At 40.2% G+C, this 25,245-nt stretch overlaps 1 protein-coding gene across 1 annotated transcript in view; it reads left to right on the top strand.

The window, feature by feature from the left end:
- The window catches only part of KDM7A (lysine demethylase 7A), a 69,696-nt gene that overhangs the window by 27,217 nt on the left and 17,234 nt on the right, over nucleotides 1-25,245 (top strand). The window contains exons 3-12 of the mRNA XM_056847271.1: nucleotides 7,628-7,745; nucleotides 11,190-11,350; nucleotides 12,128-12,269; nucleotides 13,990-14,176; nucleotides 15,088-15,250; nucleotides 17,926-18,013; nucleotides 18,585-18,691; nucleotides 22,655-22,746; nucleotides 22,900-22,989; nucleotides 23,527-23,736. Coding sequence (XP_056703249.1) covers nucleotides 7,628-7,745; nucleotides 11,190-11,350; nucleotides 12,128-12,269; nucleotides 13,990-14,176; nucleotides 15,088-15,250; nucleotides 17,926-18,013; nucleotides 18,585-18,691; nucleotides 22,655-22,746; nucleotides 22,900-22,989; nucleotides 23,527-23,736 — 1,358 coding nt within the window. The remainder of the gene's footprint in view (nucleotides 1-7,627; nucleotides 7,746-11,189; nucleotides 11,351-12,127; nucleotides 12,270-13,989; nucleotides 14,177-15,087; nucleotides 15,251-17,925; nucleotides 18,014-18,584; nucleotides 18,692-22,654; nucleotides 22,747-22,899; nucleotides 22,990-23,526; nucleotides 23,737-25,245) is intronic.

The raw sequence follows: 25,245 nt of genomic DNA, 5'->3' as shown, positions 1-25,245 counted from the left end.
CTGTTGCAGATAGGGACCATAGAACTGGTGCCCACAGAAGAACAGCAGCAGGCGTTTATTCCGTCTTCTTTATTGTGCCAAAGAAAAACGGAGACTGGCGAGCGATACTGGATCTAAAACATGTCAACCGATTTGTCTATTGCAAACTCCTTAGGATGGAAACTCTAAGATCAATAGTAGAAGCCTTACATCCAGAGGTGTTTATGACAGTCGACTTGACAGAGGCCTATCTTCATGGGCCCATTCACACATCCCACCGAGGTTTTCCTGCGTTTTGCCTACCTGTCCCATCACTTCCAATTTCGGGCACTTCCATTCGGCCTGTCATCTGCACCCAGAGTGTTCACCAAGGTCCTACTAGCCCTGGTGGCCAAGTTGAGGAGGGATGGAATATACATCTATCTCTACCTCAACGACATCCTGGTGTGCATGCCGTCCTTAGCCCTGGCCGAAGCTCACACGGAAATTGTCTTAAGGACCTTGGAAAAACACAGCTACTTGGGAAACAAAGAGAAAAGTCATCTCCTGCCAACACATTGACTAACTCACCTAGGTGTAATTATAGGCACAAGACAAATATGCTGTTCCTTCTGGTTGACAAGATGGAAAAAATCTGCAAGATGGCAAAACAAACTTCCAAGGCCAAATACCAACTATTTTGTCAGATTGCACAGAGAAGCCATTGAAATTCATAAACATCAGCACAACTTTTAACAGAAAAGAAGAGAGTTTAAGAATGAATAAGGCTTGGCTTCCTGTCCTGAAAACCTCCAGACTAACAAAGACTACAGTCCACAATAGCCATACGGATTAGCTTTGGATTTCACACATTAACAGATCACTTCAGGATACAATGGTTCCATATTAACATACCACACCCTCATTAGCACATTATCTTGATACTTACCGGACAATGATTAGCACATTACCTTTGATACTTTTTGCAGGACAATGATTCAGCTCAAACCCAACCCCTTTCTGACTATATATTACTCTTCCTACACACTTGACACTGAGAGACACTGTCCTTCAGTGTTACTCCTCTGAAGATGCCTGCCACAGCTGCTGGCGAAACGTCAGGAAAGAAAATACCAAGACCACTGTCACACAGCCCGGATAACCTACAAGAACCAATGAACTCTGACCGTGAAAGCCTTCGACAATATTTCCAAGGCCAAGACAGTTAGTTTGATAGCACTCTCAAGGTTAGAAGGCCTGATGGTTTCCTGTATAGGCACTGTCCCCTGGCCTCTCCTCCACTTCAGTGGCTGTTGAGACCTTACCAGGTGGTGAACCTTCAAAAAAAAGACATACCCGTCATCTTACCTGTGACAACCAGACGGAACCTTGTCTGGTGGACAAAAAAAACCTAGCAAAGGGTCAACCTTAACTACAGGAAATGACAGTGCAGGTGTTCACAGATGCCAACCTGGAGGAATGGGGAGCCACTTGCAGGTCTCAATTGGCCCAGGGATCATGGTTGAATCCAGAGAGGTTCCTTCACATCAGCTTGCTAGAGATCAGAGCTATTAGGAAAGCCCTGACAGAATTTCTGCCTCTTGTGACTCAGCAACACGAGTTAATTCACACAGTGTCTCAGCGAAAGCTCATATCAACAAGCAGGGAGGGTCCAGATCATTGAACCTCCACATGGAAGCTGAGAAGTTTCTCTCATGGGTAGAACATCATCTAATATCCATCAGAACAGAGCACATAAAAGGAATTCTTAACACGGAAGCGGATTGGCTGAGTCACAAACAGATCGACGAAGGGGTATGGACCATCAAGAGAGGTCTCTTTGTGATGATGACAGAGAGGCTAGGAGTCCCGATAGTGGACTTGTTTGCCTCAGCAAAAACAAGCAAGTTCCACGGTTTTTCTCCAGATTCGCTCATCTAGAAGCAGAGGAGGTAGATGCTCTAGTCTCCCTATGGCCAGCAGGAGTCCTCTGTGCTTTTCCTCAACTTCCCATCCTCCCAAGGACCTGAGAAAGATGCATTGAGAGGGAGCTATGGTCATTCTCGTAGCTCCAGACTGGCCCAGAAGATCTTGGTACTCAAGCCTGAGGGAGCTATCCATCCAGGAGCCCTGGCATCTCCCAGTGTCATCAGATCTACTCTATCAAGGACCTCTACACCATCTGTACCTGGATTGGCTGCTTTTAATCACTTGGACCTTGAGAGGCAACGGTTCCTGAACCTTGGCTACAAGCCTGCTGTGGTAGATACCATTCTGGAAGCTAGATGTCCATCCACCAAGAGACGATACAATACAGTGTGGAAGGCCTTTGTATTCTGGAGCTTATACAAGCACATTGATCCTCTGAAGGCAGATATAGGCAACATCTTAGATTTCCTTCAAGATGGAGTCTGTCAGTCACTAAAGGCTTCCACTGGGCAAAGAGGTAGCAACTATAACTATGGTTCTGCCTCTGAACATCCACATATCTTGGCCTTTCTGAAAGGAGTATCAATCATCTCCTCCAGTAATACATAGGTTTCCCACTTGGCGCCTCCATGTGGTACTTAAATCTCTCACAAGGCATCCCTTCGAACCTCTAAGGGAGGTTCCGCTAAAAGTTTTTATGTATGAAGACCATCTTCCTAGTGGCCGTAATGTCTGCACATAGAGTGAACTGGGGGCATTATTTATTAACAAGGGCTTGTTTGCATTTCGTAAGGACAAAGTCATCCTCAGGACAGACTCTACATTCATTACGAAAGTAAACATGACCTTCCATAGATCTCAGGAGATCCACCTACCTTCGTTTTGTTCAAATCCAAGACATCCGAAAGAACGAGATTGGCACAGACTGGATCTCAGACGTACTCTGAGGATTTACGTTGAAAGGATAGTGGACATCAGAAAGACAGAAGCACTGTTCATTTCCATCACAGTGCCCAACAAAGGAAATAAACTGTCTAAATCGTCCATCAGTTATTCCATTAGGCAGTGTATAGCAGAGGTCTATTGGGCTAGCAAGCTTCCAGTATCCAGCGGCGTCACAGCACATTCCGTTCGCAGTGCTGCTACTTTGTCAGCCTTCGCTAGGCAGGCGTCCATGGAGGAAATCTGCTGTGCGGTGACCTGGTCCTTGGTCTCCGTGTTCGTTAAACATTATTGCCTGAATGCATTTGCCTCCGCTGATGCAGCTTTTGGGAGGAGAGTGCTTCAGCAAGTGGTGGAAGAGGCATAGACTCACCCGGAAAATCATAGCTCATGAAAATCCCAACAATCAAGATGCCCTCCTCCTCAGAGCGGGAATGGAACCTTGATTACTTACAATGAAGGTTTCTTCTGCTCTGAGGAAGGACGGGCATTTTGCCCACCCTGGGCGAAGATGGACCAACAATGTCAACTTGCACAATGGAAAAGATAACAGATACAGAGCTTCATTTCTCAACATGTTTTATTGTAGAGTTCAGTTTTTTCCTTGCTTCTTCTATTCATTCTTAGCTCCTGCTACTTGCAGGATTTCCTATTAATCTCTTACTTGTTATGGTTATAGTTATGGTTATAGGGTTCATTCCTATGAGATATAGCTCGGAAAGATGTCGAACTGAGCAACAGGCGATTCCAACTGAGGAGAGAGGAAGGGGAAGTGTGATCCTGCCTCCCTGAGCAGCCAGTAGGAATCACCCAATGATGAAGATGCTCGTCCTTCCTCAGAGCAGAAGGAACCTTCACGGTAAGTTATCAAGGTTCCTTGATGAGTAAAGGAACCTCCATATACAGCAGCAGTAAACCTCTGAGTAGAGGAGGCAGCATCAGGAGAAGGCCTTGGCCTTTCTGCTGTCTGTGTTGGCCCTCCATGGCAACTTGTGGCCACTGTGTGAAACAAGATGCTGGAATAGATGAACCACTGGTCTGATCCAGCAGTGTTCTTATGTTTCAGTATTATTATAAATTATAATAAACCCACAAAAATCCATGTTCTGTAGCAACTACCAAATTCTGTCAGGTTTCTGAGATCAGAGAACTGTGGAATCTATAGGTCACTGATTCCTCTCCATCCCCCACCCTCATTTTGACTGTAAACTGTAGTTGGTAACCATGGTAGGCTTGCAAAGTGATTTGAGTCTAAACACAGTGCAAATGTTAACAGCTATGTAATACTGTGCCAAAAGGACAATAGAGAAAGAGAAAAGAGTGCCTGAACTTAAGGGCATTTCCTAATAACACAGTTAAAAAAGTAGTCAGAATTATATCAGTACTTGTCTTAATATAGCTCCAAGCCATTTTGCAAATACGGCTTCTTTATTTTGAGCATACTTAATTGATAGTGAGCCTCCTCAGAATTCTACTGGTTTAGCTTTCGAATGTGGGGGTGGGGGGGAGGAGAAAGAGGCAATGTGTAATGAACATACAAAATGGAAAAATGTACATTCTGTTCCAGATTCAGCTAATTTTCTGACAACTGGAGAGTATGCTATAGTGCAATGAAGTTTGCTATCTCCAGTGAGAAATGGATTAGTATAAGGGAAGAAATTTGATTAAAAGTACCTGTTGCTGGAAAAGCTAAGCACTATGAAATATTGTGTGTATATTTCTGCATGTGCAGGAGACCACAGTAAAACGGTTATTTTTCAAATATGTATAGCTTGGAAACAGCTGCCAAATACCTGCTCAGCTAATCTACTTCCTTCCCCCTTCTATCATGCTTGTCAGGTCAATAGCTATTTTTCAGAAAATCAGTCTGTGTAAGCAAGGAAAAGAGATTTGGATTACAAAATCCTGTACTGGAAAGATAGATTTGAACAATTATATTATGTAGAGGAAGCAAAAGTATTCCTCTTAAGGTGGCTTCTGCCTGTGGTGAGATAGGCCCCTGTCCAAGAGAACTGCCTTTGTTTCATCTTCCTTTGCACATATTTCTTAAAAACAGAGACCAAGAGGGTAAAACTTAAGGAAGTTGCTTGGTTTCTTTCCCCTTAAGTCTTGGTGAATTGGAGTTTATTTCCTCCCCACAAAAGTGTCTCTTTAAAGTCTGTGAATCAGGCTCTAGGATACCAGATCCAGTTGGCAGATGGACGCCAAAAGTCAGCCTCTCTGGCATGTGTCTATATGATTAGCGTGGTAGGAGGAATGTAACACCCTAGGAAGGAAAGGGATTCCTTTCCAGGACCATAGAGCAGAGCAGGCCACTCCGCATATCATTATGAGGGTTCTGTGGTAGTGTGCTCAGAGGGAGGTCACCAGGTCAATCTAATTGCACAAAATTATAGTACTGAAAAGCCCTTAGTGTAAGATTAAGTCTTTGAATTAGTCTACTCGCTTGTCTTTTGTCATGAAGACAGATGAGGTTAGATGTGTTCTACTTTTTATGTGTCTTATTGGCTGACCTTAACATCTGTATTTGTGTCCAGCCGTTACCCATACAATCTCAAATTTAGTCACTTCTTAAAATACAAAGAACTGTACCAACTGTTACCAAGTACTAATGAGGGATTACATTTGGAAATGCATTTTAACTTAATTTTTTTAGATTCAAGTACTGCTTGAACACTCAGATGATTAAACTCACTGCGCATTACTTTTAAGGTACCACTACATCATAATGTTTAATAGATCCAAAATGTATTTTCTTGACTGTATATTAGAGGTCATAATTAGGGGCTAGTATATCATTTGCAGCAATTCCCAATCACACATACAGATTGGAATGTGAGATTCATTGGATCCCAGCTGTAATGTGTGGTGTGAAGGTACATTTGGTCTAATTGGGCATCCAGAAGGGGGAATTGGGCTTTATAGAGTAATAAAATAATTCTTTATTGTATCCCTTTCCACCTGTATATTACAGTCGAAATGAGGCTTTTTTCTTTTATATTTCCTGTGTTAAGTCAAACTAGCTCCTTTTTAGGTTAAATATTGAACACTTTGGATAGAGTAATCTGTGCCTTTGAAAACGCAACCTGTAAGAGTTAACCACTTGTAGGTAATAATAGCCTTTTAACAAACATACCAATTTGTCCTTAAAAGGAGTTCAGTTACATCAGAGGCTTTGTGTCATGTGTCACATCTTTTGTAGTGCAGCTGCCTACCTTAATAACTGTCAGATGCTATTGGCTGCTTTCCAGTACGGTCATTGAGCTTGTAGAAACAGGTGTGTACACATGGAAAGAATGATATGCATCATTCTGCACAGAAACACACTCACTGAACGTTGGTATACATAAAATGTGTCTCACTGGAGGCTGCTTTAAATGGCTCCCTGTGGCAGCTGCCTCCGCCCAGCAAGCTGCTTGTGTGCTGCTGCTACTTTTGTTTCCCCAAAGATCTGCAGTGGTATAGAGAACATGCCCCAGTATACATGGCGAGCCCTTTTACACAATATTTTGTCCTGTGGAGTCAGCACTTCCTGGCAGCCATGTATAGCACTGTCTACACCCTATGTTTGTTAGTCCTTGGTAGGTTGTGAATGCGTCGATGGTATTATTGATACTTTACTAACACATACTTGACTAATTTGCAAAAAAAATTTCCAAAGTAGGTTTAGTAAGTGTTGTTTCAGAAACAGTTCATACACATTGGGTGTCTGCACAGAATTTTTTTGGGTGTGTGTGTGTGTGGACAGGTAAGTGTAAAAGGATGGCGCAGAGACGGCTCAACTCTTTGCAATCCCAGGCTGTGGGATATGGCACGAGAGGAGGGGTGCTCACCTTCCCACTTAAGCTGCTGCTACACAGCTTCAAGGTGGCCAGTCTTGGAGCTGGATGGCAGCAGTGCAATAAAGCATATACCTCTGTACCCCCACTGGCTCAGTCAGTCTTACCATGTGCCTTCCCATGATGGGCAAGCTCCTGCCCCCACTTGAGCAGTGGGAGAAATAATGGGAGGGGGAGACAGAATTGTGGTGGCTGTAACATCACTTCTGGGTCATCCCCTTGAAGTGAAATCACAGCATCTGTAATGCTCTTCCTTCCCAGGCCCTGCCCACAGAACCTCCTGCCATTGCCAGGTGCAGGGCTGGCAATCCTTGGCTCAGTGGCCATTGAAGGCAGGCAGCAGTGCCACAAGTGGTGAATGAGTGTGAGTCACTTCTGTGCTTCCAAGGAGGACTGCAGATGGATTCTTCAGCTTACCTTGGACCCATCTGGGAGATGATTGTAGATGGTGTCCCAGGTGACTTTGTGCCTGATTAACTGGCCCTGAAATTAGGAAATCTTCCCTTTCCCCATTAGCACAAAGGTACAAGACCTATACTAGATTAGTAGCTTCTTGTTAGTTTATCTCTAAATCTATGCAGTCTATGCAGTGCTGTAGCATAATTTCCCTAAAGCTCTGACTGCTGCTGAGTCCAGGTGAGTTGTTCAACTAGCCTTGAACCTGTGCAGGGCAGTGTGTGTGTGTGTAAAGAACATCATATATTGGTGAATAGGAGAATTAGGGCTGGGGGATGTGTTCCTCAAAGCACATATCCCCAGACTTAAAGCCCTCACCCCAGGTATCATAAAAAGTGTTTCAGATTCAGTTGGGCCAATTGCTCCCCCACCTTGGGCTTCCTTTTGGTGCATGTTCCACAAATGATACTCAACTGCCTTTAATATTTCTTGTTATAGCTTGGTAGAGAGGCAGAGTACAAATGTGATAATTTTAAGAGCTAATTCGTATTTTAACCCTCTAGTGAAAAAGAGAAGGAACTGGCACAGGCATGACTATACTGAATTTGATGATGGTTCCAATCCAGTTCAAGCTGGAACACGAACATTTGTAAAACAACTGCGAGCTCGTTCATTCCCAAGGTAAGAAAAGCACCACTAGACAAAAAGTTCTAAGGAACTTAGTTCATTATGTCTAGTTACTTACTGCTGATCAAATTCAAAAGAGGATTTCAGAAACCATATGAAGAACTCTGCCTGCTTAACTGTGAAACTGAGTTTATAGTTAGTATCAAAGGTTTTCTAGGCTTTAGGAAGGATAAAACATAATTAACATGTAGTTTGAATTACAGCCTATGAGATTATGTTGGTTTTTTTTTCAAGTTTCAAATATATATTTCTTATTCAACATACATTGTATATCGTACTTTTCTCATTCCCTTTCCACCCCTCCCATCCCCCTCTCTAACCCCGCTCCTTCTCCTTGTAATTTTTAGTCTCTTAACCCCAGCCACGGGCACAAAGTCTGGATCTTCCACCGAATGTCTTTTCTTCCTTCCATTGATATCCACTCTAAGTAGGTCTTCCATCTACTCCTGATTTCCCTGTTCTTATCTTCCCATGAAATCTTCTGACGCATCATCTCGACGATATCCGACTGTATAAATTCAAACAGATAGTTCTGCCAGATTTCTATAGTCCATTTACTTTTATCCTTCCAACCAAGAGCTATTACTGCTTTGCTTGCTAATAACATAGCCTTGAATGTGGCTTGATCCCTTTTGTTTACCGCCAAGTTCCCTGTTGTACTCATTAACATTAGCTTAAAATCTATGGTTAAGGGTACTTTACATATTCTCCTTATAATTTTTAGTATTTGTGTCCAAAAGTCCCTAACCTCTGGGCATTCCCACCACATGTGGGAGAACCATCCTTTAGATTGTCTACAATGCCAGCTCATGGGGCTTAGTCCTGGAATCATATTTGCTAATTGCGCTGGTGTTTTATACCATTTTGTAAAAAAAATTATGTTCCAACTCATTAAATTTAATCACTTTAATTTCCTCTAATCCTTTCATAATTTTACCTGCTGTGTTTTCTGATATCTGACCTTCCTTACTCCAAGTTTTTGTAAATATGATATTGTCTTATCTTTGTTTGATATCATTTTCCTATAAATTTTTCCTGCCAATCCTTGTTTTGATTTTTGCATTTCTTTATATATTTCTTCCATTGGTTTTTCTGACCATATTCCCCCTTTTTCATTTATCATTTTAACCCTTCTGTAGAGGCCTGTTGTTTTTAACCAATGTTGCTTGCCTATCTCTTCTACTATCTCCTGTAAAGGTTTTAGGGTTCCTCCTCTGTACATATCTCCCAGTCTATAGTATCCTTTTGACCTTAGGATTTTCCACCATTTACATTCCCTCATTTCGGTGTGCATAGTGTCTAGCGGTGCCCATCTTGAAGTCCTTCCTAGCCATAAAGGTTGCCATTTATTCCATACCTCTAGCGCTGAGCGTCTGGACCCTATGATTAATTTTAAATCTTTACTTTTAACTTTTGAGAAAATACCAAATCTTCCTATGTCACTGTTGATCTTGTTTTCCAATCTAACCCATTCCTGGTCACTTTCTTCCCCTATCTCTAATAATGACTTTAATTGAAAAAAAATTTTTCTTATGTGTTTCCTGGAGGCATATTACATCAGTCTTTTGGTCTCTTGCCAGTTTAGATATCTTGTATCTCTTGAGATCCGAAGTTAGTCCATTGACATTCAGTGTAAGTAATCTTATTAACCTATCCTAACCTATCCATATTCCTTATTACTTTGGGTCGTGAGGCTCCGTGGCTGAGGGTATTTTATATAGTTTGCTAACCCACCCCTTCCCTTTCCCGTCCCGCCTTGTGGTAGAGAAGCCATTTGGGGATAAAAAACATCCCCTCTCTCCACCTCATGGAGTGCACTCATCCCCTCCCTCTCCTAAACTCTCTTAAATATTATACATTAGCTCAATTAACATTTGTATTCTTCCCTTTTAGGTAGTTCCACTTTGTGAGTCTGTCCTAGGACATTTTTCAGCTCTTCCTGACCCTCCTTCCTCAGGGTCCTCTTCAAATTCTGCTTCTTCTTCCATTTCTTGTTCTCTCATATCTTCTGTATCAATTCCCAACTGTTTTAGTAGTTCTTTCGCTTCAGAGGTATTATGTGCCATAAGCCTCTTTCCATCTTCGAAAATAATTATTGAGGATGGGTAACCCCATGTAAATTTTACAATATTTACATGCAGCTTTTGGGCATAGGGACGCATTAAATTCTTTTTCTTGAGAATCTCTTGGCAAAAGTCTTGTCTCACCCATACTCTTCTCCCTCTGAAGCACAGGTCCTTCTTCTTTTTCAGTTCTTTATATACTTCTTGTTGAAGTTTTTCTCTTGTGAATTTGATTATAACATCATGGGGTGCTCCACCCCTTCCTCTTCTTTGCAAGCGGTGTGCTCATTCTATTTCGTATGGTTGAAGCTTGACTCTATTATCTGCAAGCCACTCCTTAAGAGTCCCTTCTAAACTCTTGGCAGAAACGTCTTCAGAAATCCCTGCCAAAATTAAATTAGCCCTTCTGTTACGGTCAGAGAGTTCATTAATTTGCCGGGTTAAGTGAGCAATCTTCTGCACGTTTTCTGTTGCAAGTTCTTTTGCGGAAGAAGCTATTTGCTTAATCCCTACTAACTCCTTTCCCACCTTGGCTATGTCATCCCTTATAGACTTAATTTCGTCGCTCATTTTATTTTGAAATGCTATCACTGTGTTATGAAGAGCAGATATTTGTTCTGACAGTTCCTTGATATTCTTTGCCATCTTTAGAAGCTGATTAGGGGAGTTAATGAGTAAGCTGTTTGAGGCCTCAAGGCGTTCCCACACAGAAGGGCTATAAATAAAGCAGTCTTACCGGTGTTGAAATTCCAAAATTTATCTCCTCTGCTTCTCTTAGTTTTTCTCCCCTCTTATCTCGTTGTATATGCTAGGACTCTCTTATTTACATTCTTTTTGAGCTATAAATTCTTTAGTTCAAAGGAGAGCTCGGAGTACAGCGTCCGTCTTGGTTTAGTGCATGTGTACACCCCCCCCCCCCGAGATTATGTTGGTTTTTTCCAGGTTGAGGAAACAATTTGGGGAGGCAGGTTATTTCACAGTTATTCTGAAAGAGCTTCTTACTTTTTGGTTTGCCTGGCTGCTTCAAACCACAATTCTGCATTCACGCTCTAAACTTTATGACATTAGCAACTAGGGGTTGTTTGGGGCAGGAATTCTGATAATGCTAGAGTAACACTACAAAATGCTACCAGCTTCAGACATTGGGATTACTGTGTCATTGTTTATGTTAAAATAAACAAATAAAGTAGATATATACCATAATCATCTAGGGAATAACCTTAGATTTCAGTGAGTAAAGGTTTCTCCTGTTTTAAATACCCATTTGAATATTTAACAGTTGCAATCACTCACCTTTATTAGGGATTTCTAAACATTTTCATGTTTGTTCTAAATTTTGTTTAATTTTTAAATGTTATTTTGTTTTCTGTTCTAGTGCTGATGACATCATTTTGAAAATGCATGGCAGCCAGCTAACGCAAAGATACCTGGAGAAACATGGGTTCGATGTTCCCATAATGGTTCCCAAATTAGATGGCTTAGGTCTGAGACTTCCACCTCCTACTTTCTCTGTTCTGGATGTGGAACGATACGTAGGTATGGTCTGTAGTAAGGATAGAACCTATAAATAAAATTGGGTTCACTAAATAACCTGGTTGTCCTCTTAAAACATTTTAAGACTAGTTTTTTTTTTAAGTGTGAGATGAATCTACCTAAGGAAATGTGACGTCACTAATGGAGGCTTAACCTCTTCAAATGTGCTTTATGAATGCGATGTGCATTTTGCTAACCTGTCAGTTCTTGGTCACTGCCACACAGCTATCCTTGCAGTTAATTATCTGTGGTTATAGTGTCCTATTAGGGGTAAAATTGTTGAGATTGAGAAGGATGATTCATACTTGGAAGTTTATCCATTATTTTTCATCCAAGAATTCTTTGACATCACATCTAAGCTGAATTCTCCACACATTTAAGGGTAGATAAGCTGTAGAGTTAAATGCCTGTCTTCAGAGTAATCTCCTCAGAATTTGTGAGACTACTCCAGAAGTAAAAGTTATGAAAACTACATCTTAATTGCCTCTGGAGGCAAAGCTCTGAACTCAGAATATGACTGTGTTTGGATATGTAGGGACCAGTCTTCAGATTTCTGTGGTTACTACAGAATTACCTCAAAGCTGCACAAATTCTGTTAAATCCCTTTTACCATGAGAAATAAATAAAATACATTACATTTCCTATCTCTTGTAGATAGCTTTACTGTTCTTTAAACAGTAGCAGTTATAGAGCAATCTTGGCAAAATCCTGAATAACTCTCACTGATAGTTACTGATATTCCTTGACTGTGTGAAAACATAAGCATGTTTTGATTGACAGGTGGTGAGAAAGTGATAGATGTTATTGATGTGGCAAGACAGGCGGACAGTAAAATGAAGCTCCATAATTATATCAAGTATTTCATGAACCCTGACAGACCAAAAGTATTAAATGTGATCAGCCTCGAATTTTCGGACACAAAGTGAGTATACAGTTTTCATACACTAGTTTGGTAATCCTGTAATAAAAGGAAGCACTTTGAACAGAAGATGGTAAATAAAGGAGTATAATTGCTTGACAATTAAATTGGTTTGGTTGCTAGAATGTGGCAGTTCAGGGTGGTAAACACTAAATGTAGTAATTTTTGAACTGATTTAACTAATATGAGAGTTAAAGATTTGTTGGGATTACCCTACAATAATTTTGTTTGGAGAAGTCTGATCAGTTTTCCCCTGTTGAATAGAGTAAGGATTTTGCTGCACTACCTCCATATGCCTTTCCAGTAGAGTTGCCAACCTCCCTCTGTGGCCTGGGGTTTTCCTGGAATTACAACTGATGTCCAGGGCTACAGAGCTCCATTCTATTGGGAAAAATGGCAGCCTCCATGGTATAATATAGATTCTAGAAGAAATCTCCCCCAATTTTTTTCCTCCCTTCCACAGGCATGGCCACCAAATCTCCAGGAGTTTCCCAGGCAGGGTTGTCACCTGTGGGAACTTCATTGTGGTGGGGCTGGGGGGGGAAATAGGTGTATTAACATCATTTCTGGGTTTACCCCGGAAGCAACAGGGACACTAGCACATTCCGTTGAAAACTGTATGGAAACCATTGATTTTTTTATGAGGATTGTGTTGTGGTGTCTCCATCACTTCCGGGGTAAACTCGCAAGTGATGTTAATCACCCCCCCTTCATTGGCCAGCTGAGGGGCAGTGGACAGCCCACTTATTTGGTGGGCAGTTGCCCACCATTACCTCGTATCTGGCAACCCTATTCCCAGGCCAGAGTTGACAACCCTGATTTCTAGAAAGGGAAGGTACCATTGGGGAGGGGGGGATCTGCTGTTTAGGCCATTGCTAATGAGATGTTGGGTCAGGTATTTTATTATAGGTTTGTTGTTGGGGAAAGATGGTAGGGAGTGGCAACTCATTGCAGGCATTGGGATGGAACGCGAGGAAGCGCGTTCCTGTATTTCAGCAAGATAATCTATTAATCTCGTTTTGTGTATTCTAAATACCTAAGCTTTGCGGTTTGTTCAATTCTTAATGATTGTTTGATTCTTATTGTTCAGCCAAGCAACATGAATATTTCTGTTTTCATTGTAAAACACTGTAAATTGTTTCTAGGCCTTGTTTCTAAAAAGTTCTAAATACTGAGGCAAGTCCATATGCTGAATTAAAAAGACAGTGGTTAGAATCCAAATTTTGGCTGAATGCTAGAGCATTGCCAGTGGTGCGGTGGCCCACCTGCACGTGAGTCTCCTGATGGATGCCAGCCTCAGCCTGGCAATCCTAGGTGGGTGGGGGGGCGTTCAGTGGGATAGAAGCAGTAGGAAAATCCCATTGTGCAGGTGAAACAGTGCTCATAGTGTTCTGGATCCCATCATATGTATGGGGTGTTTGTATGAAGGCAAGTAGCATAAAATATATGTACAAATGCGAAGTTTGATTTAAATCTGATTTTAATCCATGTTTACTCTTGGTATACCGTGGCACTTAGCCAGGCTCGTAAGAGTCATATCATACTATTTGAAAATATACTTAATTTCAGTTCATAATTTGCACTGAAATGTTCTGATAAAGCTATTCTGCATTCAGTAATGTTGATCAGAATATTGATATGACAGAGATACTTGTTGCGTCTTGAGGTCTTCCCCTGTGTGATGATGGTCTTATTTGCTCTTGTGTTTCTTTGTATTTTTAAGGATGTCTGAATTAGTGGAAGTTCCTGAAATTGCCAGAAAACTCTCATGGGTAGAAAATTACTGGCCAGATGACTCAGTTTTTCCTAAGCCCTTTGTTCAGAAATACTGCCTGATGGGAGTCCAGGATAGCTACACAGACTTTCATATTGATTTTGGGGGCACTTCTGTCTGGTATCATGTTCTCTGGGTAAGAAAATATTGCTAACCTCTTAAATGTACTTCTCATTTCCAGTGACCTGTTATAGCATATGCACATGTGAGATGGTGGTTGGATGATTGCTGTTTGCTTCTCATAAAGTGACATTTTCAACATGCCGTGCACACAATTAAATGTTATAAAATCAATTGTTTTTAAAAATTCAGTAGTACTGGAAAGTAAGGGGTCAGCTGCTGCAAGCAGTCCAGAGGATGGTTGAGAGCCAAATTATTGAATTGTTTTGGAAGCAGATCTGGGGATTTGGATCACTGGCCCAAAGCTATGTAGAGTGCTTTGCTTAGGCAGTTATAGAATCATAGAGTTGGAAGGGACCACCAGGGTCATCTAGTCCAACCCCCTGCACAATGCAGGAAATTCTCAACTACCTCCCCGCCCCCACAACCCCAGTGATCCCTACTCCATGCCCAGAAGATGGCCAAGGTGCCCTCATCTTTCCTACCATAAGTCCTCTAACATGTGCATTATTTAAAAGTTTGTATACAATGTCAAGTTTTTTAAAGTGTTTTAATTTAAATTATTTACATGAAACAAGAATTGGTTGAGACACGTTTCAGTGTGGGATTGATTGTACATTTAAGTGGAAGGGAGATATGATTCAGTGGACTGGTTTAAATTACAAAAGGAGCGCTTGTTTTGATTACATATAATTAGAGACAGTGGGAAGAAGTGTTGTGGTCTAAAATTTAGGGGGGGTTATAACTTTATAATAACCTGTATCAGGGGCCTTATGGCTGTTTTGCTGCCCCTCCTAAATGGCACCCCTGAATCAGTTTTGTAGCACTAGCATTATATATGTCTATCATCGTAGGGTTTTTGAGATTAAGAGTTGATACAAAGGTACAAATATATATGGCACCTCATGGAATTATTTTTATGTGCAGGGTGAGAAAATCTTCTACTTAATCAAACCTACCAATGAAAATTTGGCAATCTATGAATCGTGGAGTTCATCTGTCACCCAGAGCGAAGTTTATTTTGGAGACAAAGTTGACAAGTGTTACAAATGTGTTGTGAAGCAAGGACATACTTTGTTTGTTCCAACAGGTAAAATTCTTTCCTCATGAGAATAATCAGGCTTATATTTAATGATATGCTGAATTTGTTGTTGGTTAATGTTCAGAGATTTAAAAAAAAATAAGGTTTTTTTCATTTTTTAAAATTGTACTCATTTAATTATTTTATTCAGCAATTTATTAGAAGGATTGGGAATTTTAATACTTGATTCATGTAGGGAAAAGGAATAATTGAAAATGAGAGTGAGAGAAGGTTTTTGGGGGTGAGCAGTTTAATAGCCAAGTTTGCAGACAGTACTAAATTATTTAGGATGGTAAAGAGCTACAGGAGGATTGGGCGAGTGGGCAACAACATGGCAAATATTGGAACAAAAATTTCTAATTTTCTAATGGAGTTTGGACTGACTGAAAGAGATCTCAGGGTTGTAGGGAATGCTCAGTGGAAATACCAACCCCATGTGCAGCAGCAGTGAAAAAGGCAAAGTCCATGATAGGAATTATTAGGAATGGGATTGAAAATAAAATGGCCTATATTGAAATGCCCTTGTATAAAGCTGTGGCACTGGCTCATTTGGAATGTTGTGTGCAAATTCTGGTCACTGTATCTCCAAAAGGGTGTTTGCGAGTTGGGAAGAGTAGAAATGAGGGCAACTTAGATGATTAGGGGGTTGGGGGCACCTTTTCTATGATGAGGGGCTGGAGGACCTGGGGCTTTTCAATCTGTGAAAAAGATGGCTAAGGGGAGACATTTATAAAATAATGCATGAGTTAGAGAGTAGACAATGAACATTTTCTTCCTCTTCTAAAATACAAGAACTCAGGGGCATCCAATGAAATTGTTGAGAAATAGGTTCAAGACAGACAAAAGGAAAAACTTTCTTTACTCAACAAGTAATTAAACTGTGGAATGCACTGCCTGGGGAGATAGTGATGGCCATGAGCATAGCTTTAAGAGGAATGAGACAATTTCATGGAGGGAGAGGTCTGTCAGTGGCTACTAGCCTCTGAATAGCAGTGCTGGGAGCCCTCAATCTCTGTGCCCTGTTAGTTTGGCCCTTTGAGGCAATTGCTTGGCTGCTGTGTGAAACAGTATGCTGGACTATATGGACTACTACTGTGATTCAACAGGCTCTTCTTATGTTTAGTAAAATCATTTGCACATATTATCTATTTCTTTCTGTACCCCTCAGCCCCCAGTTTATTCATTTAAACATATTAGGCATATTCCTAATCTTGGTTTTAGACTGACACAGGATGAGATAGTGAAAAATCCATGCCTGGAGCTCCCATGGTTCTTAAAGTATGTCTAGCAGCCGTGGTGGTGAGGGTCCTCATCTTACAGTACATTATACTTTCCCTTGTTGGACACACAGCAGCAGGAGGGAGGGCATTTGAATTGGGAAAACAGTACAGGGAGAAAGAGGTAAACCCCCTACCCCCACAGTTGATATTAGTTTTTTTAAAAACCCTGGGGACACAGTCATGGATCTCCTGCCATTGAATTTACTTTGGCCCTGGCTCATTATTGTTACACTAATATGTGTACAAAAATATAAAGAAAATTACTGTGTGTTAAGTATGTGTGTGCATATTTCTCTCAGTGCTACATTAAATATAATGTTTGGCCCTATTTAACCTCAGCCACCTTAAAAAACACGTCTGATGTTCATACTTAGGACTTAGCAAATACATTGGGAAGAAATTTACTACTGTGGGGTGGTCATCTTGGAATACTTCAATGTGTCTTCTAATGTTCAAACTTACTTTAAGAATGAGATATACTACCAAGAGGCCATTTGTGGCCAAACGTGCTTTGTAGTAATCTTCACAGTATGTAGGATCAAATTACTGAAGGACTTTATAGTTTGTAATGTGCCTGGAAAGCTGTTTGGAGCCAATGTACGTCCCACTGCACTGGTAAAGAGTAGCACACTGTCCTCTTAGGAAGTAGGAAACCACATTCTTCAGGAAAGAGCTTTGTGTGGTATGTATGAAAGTCTAGACTTGAGTTAAAGGGGCATAATGGAACACAAAGTTTCATAGGGAAAATCACAGTAAGCAGCATTCATCCACCCACTTCTGCTTTTTTGTTAGAATGCTTGAGTTTATGAACCTGTCTCCACTCCGCAGTTTAACTTGGTCTCAGAGGTTGAATATTATTTTGTATGTGTCACCTAATAAATGCTCGTAGGGGCGCTGTTTAAACACAGTGCAGAAGTTTTGTTTTTGCTTTTAAAGAATACCAAATTCCATTCTACAAGCTAAGGACGTTTCAGGTGGAGTAGTAAAACTAAAACAGTATCTCAGTAAAATTCAGTGAATTAAAGACTCTTCCTGGTTTCAAGACGGAGTTAGGCAAAAATAATACTTCAACTGTTCTGATATCTCAGTTGTGAACCACTGAGGTTTGAGAAAAGTTTTGAGGAAAGGCATTAGGAGTCTCCTGTTAACACCTTCCCAGCATATTTTCTTTGTGTATGTGTGTGTGTGTGTCAGGCTGCCACAACAAGAGACAAGTTAGTAGTGTGGGGAAGTCTTTGTACCCCAGTAAGGTTAGTGGCTGTAGAACACCTCGTACAATATGTCTGTTCTGTAGAGTGATTATCTTGCCCTGTGAATCATCAAAATACAAAAAATAATGGTATTGTGCAGATTACTTTCTAGTGAAAAGACGTGGAGATATTCAGGTTCCATTTGTCATTTCAGGCTGGATTCATGCTGTGCTCACATCTCAGGACTGTATGGCTTTTGGAGGAAACTTTTTGCACAACCTCAATATTGGCATGCAGCTCAGGTTGGTCTTGGAACTTTCTCTTTTAATTCTGTAACTTGTCCTACAAGCTTGAATATTCCTGCCGTTCAGTTGATCTCATAGTTTTAAATGTGATAAAAAGTGAAGGTTTTATATGTATATATTTGCTGGTGACTAACGGGCTCTTGCAAGAATGATCTATAGCTGAAATAAATGATTTGTTCAGATCTGTTTTCCTCTGGAATTAAGCAAGATGATGGGAGAGATAACCTCAAAATTTGTCAAGCCTGATAATGGGATTGAAGTAAAAGAAAAACTTTAAACCCAGTGTTAAGTGTTGGTTTTTCTAAACATATTCTGATAGCAACATCTGCTAATGCTCTGTCTATTTAAAGTCCAGCTTCATAGCACTGTATTCAATAGCTGAGCCTAATAAGGCCAGATTCTGTCAGAGTTTAGTCTAACTTTGTCAAATTTGGTCTTACTTCACTTGAGTATAAATGTATCTTGTTTTTCATGGGCTGCTTCATTTTGCTTCCAGTCATCATTTGGGTGAACACATTTAACATACCAAATATTTGCATAAAATAATCCTTCTAAATTGTCTACTTAGGTGTTATGAAATGGAGAAAAGGCTAAAAACCCCAGATCTTTTCAAATTCCCTTTCTTTGAAGCCATCTGTTGGTTTGTGGCCAAAAACTTACTGGAAACTTTGAAAGGTAACGAATTTCATGTTTTAAGAAGATCTTGAGGCTAGGCTTTTTCGTATAATTTGGGTGAAGACCCATGCCTGATATGCATCAGAGTTAGGAGCAAGTTATTTTACACTTTCTGACTGGGAAATGTCAGTGTAGCTACTCCATTAAGTTCTTGTATGGCAAAAATTAAACATGTTTGCAGTAAACATTGCTTGTCCAGCCTATGTGTAGCAGAATTCACAGGTTACGACAAAGGAAACACTGTATCAAACTCTATTTCTTGTAGAGGTTTACCTGTGTGTCAATATATTGATATAGGGGTGAAAAGATCCTTGTCTGAGAAATATTGCATTCAAGTTCAGCCGCCTAAACCTATATACAATTGCCAGTTCTCTAACTCCTCATCATATAATGTACACTACTTCCCTTTGCCTCTAGCAGTACTTTAGACACCAAGCCCTGACTCCTCCTCCATTTAGGGGCTCAGCCCATCTCTTTAAGAGCAGCTTTTCTCTAAACAGTACTAAGATATACTTCTAGCAAAGTGTAGCTTACACAACTAAATCACAAACTCATCCAAGTTCAGTTCCTTGGGAGAAGTAACAAGTTTTCAGCTAATTAGTTCACCAAGACCAAAGATTAATTTTTGTTAATGGATTTACTAGATAATAATGAAACGTGTAAAGGTAAAAATTACTCTCAGGAGATGAATGCTCATCAACTGGAGATTGAACACGAAAGTGCAAAGTTCATTCTGATCTAGAGAGGAATAATTATTACACTGCTATGATATGGGAGAGGTGCTCTTGGGAGTGTGGTTGAGGTGGTGGGGGTACATGTGAGAAAGGCACACAGCTCATGGACATATAAAAATAACGTGTCAGTCTCCCACCTGTTTCTCAAGACTGGAGCTAGTAAGAATTTAAAAAATCCATTCTGAGAACACTTAATCATATATTGATGCTGAATAACATATCCAGGTTATTCTTAGAAAAAACGTAGAGTTCTTTTCCCCATAACAGTGTCCCACTAACAAAAAATACAGGCACTTGAACAAAACAATTGGAATTTATTAAATTGATAATACTTCCTTTGTGTAGTGCTTTCAAATATTCCAGTCACTTCTCATATATTATCGAGTTATCCTTAAAGGTTCCTTGTATTGCAGACCATGTTCTGAGGCTGTGAGAGGATGGCTTGCCTACGGCTGCTTGAGGCCAAGTTGTACATGATGCTGGAATTGCGTGATTGGGTGCTCTAAAAAACATCAGGGGGCTTCATATAGATTGGGGCTGCAGTGTCAGGCAAGTGGGGGCTAACCCCCCCCCAGATTACTATAAGCCCTATTAAGGGGGGGGGGAACACAGGTACCCTTATTGTGGCTGTCCCCTGTTCCCTACCGGCACTTAAAGCAATCCGGCAGCGGATGAGAGAGCTATAAACAGCCCTGATCCATATTCCTGTGCCCAGCAGCTGCTTTTTATGGCCTAATAATACATCTGGAGTACAGTCGTGCAACTGCAGAATTGTGTGTAGTTTTGCCCTTAGTGAATTCATGCCAGAAGCAAGATTTAGACCGAGCATTTCCCTGAAATTTCATCTCTCATTGTGAGATTCCCTTCATTTTTACACTTAAGACACACAATTCTAGGTAAATACAGGAAAATGCACTTTAGTGATCCATTAGTTAGTAGAAAAGGATTATTTATAAGTCTGATTCATTACTTACTTTGGCACATTTTTACCTTTGAGAAGAGGAGGCACCATAGGGATAAAACTGACGGTGTTAAGCTGAAGTCTGTAGGTATTAATGATTATGTATAGTTGGAAAAATTAGAATCTCTTACTTCTAAAACATTACATTCTGGAATAGTTTCCATAAAGCAGCTGAGAGGAGGAAGAATCACACTACTGTCAGAACACTTGGATAAAATTATACTATTTTAGGAGTTTTGTTTAGCTTTCCAGTTATGACTCAGTTATGACTCTCTCTCTCTCTCTCTCTGTGTGTGTGTGTGTGTGTGTAAAGTGCTGTCAAGTCACTTCCGATTTATGGCGACTGAATTAATGACCTCCAAAACATCCTGTCATTAATAGCCATGTTCAGGCTATGACTAGAGATGTAAAATATCTGGAAATTTTGAAGCCACAGGGGAAAAAAACCCATCCCTCCCCCCGTTTTTCAAGAAAACAAACAGAAAGTTTGGAAAAATTGAAAAATGTGCAATATTGTTCTATCAAACCTGAACTAATTTTACTTCTTTAACAACATAGAATGCATCATTTATAACTTGGCATATAAAATTGCAATATTTGACATATATATGGAATTTAACAGTTATAAATACCTTAGTTTTGTAGAAGAAAAATTAAAGTATACCCAATACTTGACAGGAAACGACAAGCTATCTTAGCACGTTTCTAACTTTTTGCTATCTGGTTAGAGAGAGCTCAGTTCTCAATGCAACTTTCAGACTTTTCCTCTGAGACTTTGATGCAGCTTCTGGCCCACCTCCTCCTGGTCTTTTTCCCCCTCCACCAAGTTAGGGCAATAAGTTACTTTTCCCCTAGTCTGTGGGTTTATGTGTCACAGTGGTTTGAGGGAGCAGTAAAAAGGTCAACCACAAGTCAGGTCAAGAGGACAACAGCAGGCATGCAACAGTTGAAAAGCAGTGAAAGCCCTACATGCTCCCCTCATGAAGATTAGCTGTTCTAGGTGCAGAAATGGATCTTGGATTTAAGAGCTGTATATGTTAACAGCATGCCCGCCTTGTCTCTAAAAGCATTTCACTCATTCTAAAAGAGAAAATATTTCATGGGAGTTTTTTCAGTACTCCCCAAAATTTCCATCAGAAATGTTGGTGGGGGGCGGGGGAGACCTTGGAAGCCCCCCCCCCATTTTTCTGTTTCCCCCCCCCCGGGCTTTCACATCTCTATGACTGAAGTATGTCTTCACTTCATTATGATACTATAGCACTTGAGATTTGTTTTAAAGCACAGTGTTAGTATCTTGGCTGTTACTCTACAGCACTGGTTCCCAACCAGGGGTCCATGGACCCCCAGGGGTCCGCGAGAACTAAATTAAGGTCCGCAAAACAAAGTTATAAACCCATAATAAATTAATATTTTCAATTAAAAGTTCTCTATTATAAAATATATATATTCAAATATAATTCTAAGTTTAATGTTTAACTAACAGTTATGATTAAAGTTTATTTTCAAATTCCCGGAATTTTTATTTTGAACCTTGGGGTCCCTGCACCGAACAAAAAAGTCCTAGTGGTCCCTGGTCAAAAAAAGGTTGGGAACCACTGCTCTACAGTAACTGACTAAAAACATTTTTATCTAGGTAGCAGTCACTTTCCTTCCCCAGGACTGTGAAGGATTGACCCTAAATTGAAAGAATGAGGGGTAGCATGCCTCCCACTACATTGTGAACTGGTTTTGCTTCATACCCCAGTTCTCCCTGGCTGATGATTCAGGCCTGAAAAATGATTTTCCTCAAGCAAGAATTGGCCCTAACGCTTTTGCAGAGAAGTTTTATTTAGTTGCCCAGTCATCTGGTACTACTTGTGCTGCCCTCTTGGTAATTGTACCCCTGTGTGTGGCACATGATATCCTGTGGGGTTAATCTGTGGAGATGCGCATGCAGGCGATCTTGCTCTGAGGCAGTAGTTGAGCTTGATGACTTTCTGGTTGCTTTCCTTCTTAAGTCTTTGGACCGAACCAACACTCTTTACATTGCAAAATTACTGCAGTTTTGTAGGGCTTTGTCACTGACTGCATGCAAGCGTTCACTGAGTACTTTACATATTGTAGTAATAGTAAGAGCTTTTTAAAAGAGGCTGTGTTCTTGGAACTTGATGCTCATCTTAATTTGAGTGCGCGGGTTGCCTCTGACAGGCTTAAAAGTTCAGAGGTAAATCAGTTGATTAATATCAGTGTAAACAAGGATTTATCTAATCTGCATTTTTTCCCTTCTAGAATTGAGAGAAGACGGTTTTCAGCCCCAAACCTTCTTGGTACAAGGAGTAAAAACTTTACTTACTGCTTTAAAGTTATGGATGAAAAAAGATGTAAGTTTGAATGTATGGTTACGTTGTTACGTTTTGTTTTACATCACCGATGCTTTAAAAAAATCCATTCTGCTTTACAGTTTCCATATGTACATATGCTATTTTAGTTTGTGTTTAGAGAGATGTTGTTAATTGTTTTTCATGTTCTTACAGCTGGTAACAGATCATGCCTTTGAAATTCCAGACAACATTAGGCCAGGGCAGCTCATTAAAGAACTCTCTAAAGTGATTCGTTCTGTAGAGGTAAGAATAAAAAGCACCTAGTTATGATGATGAAATTTTGCATTATTTTGTTAGATTCTAGATGCTCTCTTCTCTCCCTATCCTCCCGTTGTTTTCCTATCTTTTTGAATGTTTAGTTATCTGGCTAATCATTTCCACACTTGTTCTGCATATTTTTCTGTTAGGCTACTATCAATCCATCAGACTGTTTTTAAGAGTGACCCATCATAGCCCAAAGATTCTTAACACAATTCAGAATTTTAGTGAACAGAATGCTATGGGGTAAAGAAACTGGGAGAAAAGGCTATCTGAATCAAATGTTATCTGAATCTGATTTTGCCCTTTTGTAGAAGTATAAAGTAGAAGTTGCCTCTCACCTAGATTTCAGTAGTACACATGGAGCTATCATTGTGCTACACCACACAGGCAGTGGATAAAATAACTGTATTCAAACTGGCCGGCTACTTAGTCCATGGCACAATTAACTTGAAATCAAAATCTTTTTTACAACTGTGTGGAATGATCAGGCTAATCTGAGTAACCTTCTTTGATTTAAAGGAAGAGAACAGCAAACCAGTGAAAACTCAGGGAATTCTTGGTGTGTGCCAAGTTTCACGGTCCTCAAATGAATCAGCTTCCACTCATCATTCCAGACGAAAAGCAAGGAAGCTACGAGACCATGCTGTCAAAACGCCTTCTAATTTGGACATTCTGGAACTCCACACAAGGGAAGTACTCAAAAGACTAGAGATGTCCCCATGGGAAGAGGCAAGTATTTTTTAGAGAAAGGAGGCACAATCAAAACATTTAAATATACAGTCTAGAGGCCATACTAGCTATGGGGAGTTACTAGTTTATTTTGTTTCATTTATAGCCTGCCTTTCTCACTGAAGCTCAAGGTGGATTAGAAACTATTTTAAAAAATAGAATCAGACATCATAAGACATTAAATAAAAATGCAATGGGATTACAGAAGTAGAAAATAATGGAAACAAAAAATGGTCTAAGGCATGACATATCATAATACAGAAAATAGATTACAAAGATAGAAGAGAATCCAGTAAAAGCAGGATGATACATCTAATAAATATTGCAATAGATTACAATCCTATTTCCATAATAAAGGCGTCCTCCATTATACTGCAGGTTAAAAATACCCTCTTGAACATTTCTGTTATGCACATTCTGTGAAATGATAGAATTGAGGTGGCCCTCCTGATCTGCTCAGGCATGCCATTAGAACATAAGAACATAAGAAAGGCCATGCTGGATCAGACCAAGGTCCATCAAGTTAGCAGTCTGTTCACACAGTGGCCAATCATCAGGGTGGGAACCACAATGGAAAATGTCATTGCCAGTCTTACCTGCTGGCAGGGTGGCACCCTCAGAAGGTTTTGTTCCGATAAGCAAAGCTCCAATAACAAAGCATAGCGGAAGAGGAAGTCCTGCAGCTGCATGTGTCCAAGGAAAGTTGAGTTTTAAATTTTCAACTAAAATAGGTTCCCCCCTACATTTATAAACCTAACTTCAGAATGTTCTAGAAAAAATGTAAATGGAGTGGAGTTTGGGGACTGAAGGGCCAGATTAGACAGTGCTCTAAAACTGTTTTTAACTGTGTTTAGCACCTACCTCATTTCTGTTCTGCGTTTCCCTGCCAGTGCTTTTTGTCAGTAGTTGCACTAGTACAGATTGGAGGAATGTGCAATGTCATTACATTAGGCGAATTCTACTAGCATGTTGGGTGGCTTGAGCACAGGATTGCTTATGGTTCGGATGACTCGATTGTATGCTTTGCATGCTTTTGCAATTTGATATTTCACTGCATTGTGGGTATTTTATTATGCTGAAAACTTCCTGAGAGCCTTTAAATAGAGGAGTGAGATAATTAGAAGGGCTAAGTTTGGATGAGTAAAATGGGTCCATTGTAACTAGTATTGCTTTATGAAACTCACATCCAAATTTCAGAATTATCCCAGTTTCTGTTCTTGGCAAAGATGTGAGGTAGAACATTTTCTGAAAAGGAAAACTTTCCAGTGCTTTGCTAATCCATGGAAAATTTTCAGTTTTTTAAGAAAAATATTAATTATTTCATAAAATCAAGAACAATAAATGGACAGTCCATACAATATTAGGCCAGCTTGGTAGATTCAAAGTTGTACCTGATGTTTTTTCAGATTATTAGTCCTAGGAATTTCTTAAGAGTAAGGCATGCATGTTTTATTGACTTATAAAAGGAGGGTGGTAGATAAAACCATGAACAAGTATAATAATCAAGTT

Source organism: Euleptes europaea, chromosome 3 (assembly GCF_029931775.1).
Source record: "Euleptes europaea isolate rEulEur1 chromosome 3, rEulEur1.hap1, whole genome shotgun sequence".
Taxonomy (NCBI): domain Eukaryota; kingdom Metazoa; phylum Chordata; class Lepidosauria; order Squamata; family Sphaerodactylidae; genus Euleptes; species Euleptes europaea.
This window is presented reverse-complemented; position numbering and strand designations above follow the sequence as displayed.